General features: G+C 61.4%; 1 protein-coding gene across 1 annotated transcript in view; it reads left to right on the top strand.

Annotated features, from left to right (window-relative positions):
• IL10RA (interleukin 10 receptor, alpha) overlaps positions 1-2799 on the top strand; it is a gene marked incomplete at its 3' end in the record, with an annotated part of 3311 nt that extends 512 nt beyond the window's left edge. The window contains exons 2-8 of the mRNA XM_010184819.1: positions 235-355; positions 477-655; positions 894-1060; positions 1404-1554; positions 1662-1786; positions 1883-2269; positions 2302-2799. Of these exons, the coding sequence (XP_010183121.1) occupies positions 235-355; positions 477-655; positions 894-1060; positions 1404-1554; positions 1662-1786; positions 1883-2269; positions 2302-2799 (1628 nt within the window). The remainder of the gene's footprint in view (positions 1-234; positions 356-476; positions 656-893; positions 1061-1403; positions 1555-1661; positions 1787-1882; positions 2270-2301) is intronic.

The following is a 2799-nucleotide window of genomic DNA, read 5'->3' as shown; positions in this document are numbered from 1 at the left end:
GAGGGAGATGAGCAAATGCTGAAACTTGAAAAATGGGACAGGTCTGAGCAAATCCTTGCGCTTTTTGGGTGGATGGGTGGTGACAGCTGAATACAAAGGTTCAAGCTCCAGGCCAGCAACTGAGGAGGGAATCGCAAGGAGCCCTGCCTACCTCCTATGGCCACAAGCGGGATGGGACAAGATGGGACAGGATGTGCCGTGGATCCTCACCCAACGCTTGCCTTCGGTCCCCAGGGGAGAAGCTGGCGAGCCCCACCCACGTGCGCTTTGATGCGGAGATCGGGCACCACCTGCTGCGGTGGCAGCCGGGACACAGCCCCCGCGGTGACATCCACTACCAAGTGGAGCTCGGAGTGTGAGTACAACAGGGGCGCAGGGGGTTTGGTCACCACCCAGCACCTGATACCGACAGCGGGGACAACGGGGTCGCTGTCACCTGCCCGCACTGCTCTCACCCCGGGCGCTTCTCCCTGCAGCTACGGCACCAATTTCTCCTGGACATCCATCCCAAGCTGCACCAAGATTTTGGAGCACTCCTGCGACCTCACGTACTACACCCTGGATCCTGCCCAGCGCTACTACGCACGGGTCAGGGCCGTGTCTGGAAACCACACGTCCCCGTGGCAAAGGACCAACGCTTTCTCCATGCAGGAAGGTAGGTTGGATGCCTGCCTGCACCCTGCGGCCATGGGGCAGAGAATGGCAGAGGTCAGGGTGCCAAAACTGCTTGGGAAGAACTTTGGGATAGATGGGAGCAGGGATGTCTCTCTTCACACCTTCCTGTAGGGCAGCTGGGCTGTGGGATGGGATGGGGATGATGGAGATGGGGATTGATGGGGACGATGGGGAAGGGGGAAAACCCTAACGCGCTCTCCCACCTGTCTTGTTTCCAGCTCACCTGCGCCTGCCGGGCCAGAGCCTCTCGGTGACGGGCAACACCATCCACGTGCAGCTGCAGCTGCTCTTCAGGGTGGGCAACCTCAGCGTGAAGTACGACAGCATCCACAAGCACCTGAGGCAGTACCGGGTGTACGTCAGGAGGACGCAGAACAACCGGACGGTGAGAGGAGCTGCTGGTCCCCTGCTGTCCCCATCTGTCACACGCAGTGCTGCTGCTCAAGCCGAAAAAACCCACATTTTTTAAAGCGCAGTCTCCTGTAAAACTTAATATTGATCTTTCTCGCAGTGTTAACATCGCAGAGAGATTTCTCTGCGTGTTTCATTGCAGTAGGTTCCCCAACTCCTGTTGGGATTTTGGGCTCATCAGCTGCATTGCTAAATGTCCCAGGGACTTTCCTCAGGGGACAGTAGAGGAGGAGGAGAAGGGAGCAAGGCACAGGCCCCAGCGCTCCCGCAGGGGCTGGAGAAGGCTCGGGTACCAGCCTGCGTTTTGCTTATTGCAGTACGAAGTGATGAAGAATGTCCCAGAGTTCAACATCACCAACCTCTTCTGGGACACCGAGTACTGCGTCAGCGTGGAGCCCGTGGTGTCCAGCCGGCCCAGCCGCGCCACACGCACCGCCGAGCAGTGCGTCACCACCGCCGAGAGGGATCGTAAGTGCGGCCTAGCGGGATGCAGGGGTCCTGCACCACGGCCTCTGTGTTTTATGCACCGAGGACTCTGCCTTTCCGCCCTCACCTGGGCATGTCCTCTCCTGCAGGGAGCGCAGAGCTTGTCCTGAGCATGGTCGGCTCCTCCTTCATCAGCCGCTTGCTCCTGGGCCTCCTGGGGATCCTGCTGGTCTGCACCTACATAAAGAAACCCATGAGGCCACCGTCCGTCCTGGTAAGGCTGGCACAAGGGGATGGGTAGCTGTGGGGAGAGGCAGGCCGCAAAGGGGGACCAAGCACAGCTCACCCCTGTCTGTTCTCTCCCTCCCAGAAATCCTTCATAAAGCAGAGCTCGCTCTGGGTGGAGCAGGAGCCCTCGTCCTCAGGCATCCCAGACGGAGACCGTGTCCAGCAGCTCTTCCTGTGCCAGAAGGAGCCCCGACAGGATGGCAGCCCGGACATGGCTCAGCTGCCCCCAGAGAAGGGCTGGGGGCTCCCGGCGGGGCCCGAGGACCGGCTGCGTCTGCTGGGTCTGGGGGCAGACAGCAGCAGCACCAGCACCGACAGCGGCATCTGCCTGCGCGCCTCCTTCTCCTCCGAACTGAGCGGCTCCTCCGGCCACGAGCCCCGGGGCTACAAACAGCAGTTGCCCACCGGCGATGACAGTGGTGTGGGCTTGGACACCCCTTGCCCCATGTGCTCGTCCAGCCATGGGAATGTCAGCCCCACAGAGGCCACCCTCATGGAGAGGAGCTCGGCTTCTCCCCTGCCACCAGCCAGGAGAGCCAGCAGGATGTGGAGTTTCGTGGCTACCTGCAGCAGTCCAAGGGCACAGTGGAGCCGAGGCAGGACCTGGCTGAGGGGGTGCCCTCCCTGGGCTGTGCGGGATCCCCGCAGGGCATGGGCAGCGCCGACATCGTGCTGGTCATGGAGTGCTCGGAGCTGGCTGTGGCCAAAGGGTATCTGAAGCAGTACTCATCCCAGCACCCTCGCAGCCATGCACAGGACCTTGCTCCATGGAAAGCCCCTTGGAACCCCACTGCCTGGGACTTCTCCAGCCAAGTGGGGCTCCAAGCCCCCACTCTGCTGAGCTACGGCGCTCCAGGTGCTCCCTTGGCCTGCAAAGCCAGCCCTGAGCTCCTGAAAGCTCCCTTGGACCTAAGCATCTTCAACACTGACCTCCTGGGAACGCTGCCCCTCACCTCCAGCCTCAGCACCAACGAGTGGCTGGGGCTGGAGATCAAACCC

This window comes from Mesitornis unicolor, unplaced genomic scaffold (assembly GCF_000695765.1).
Source record: "Mesitornis unicolor isolate BGI_N332 unplaced genomic scaffold, ASM69576v1 scaffold32925, whole genome shotgun sequence".
Classification (NCBI taxonomy): Eukaryota; Metazoa; Chordata; class Aves; order Mesitornithiformes; family Mesitornithidae; genus Mesitornis; species Mesitornis unicolor.
Note: the sequence above shows the minus strand (reverse complement) of the source record. Positions and strands in the feature narration are given on the sequence as shown.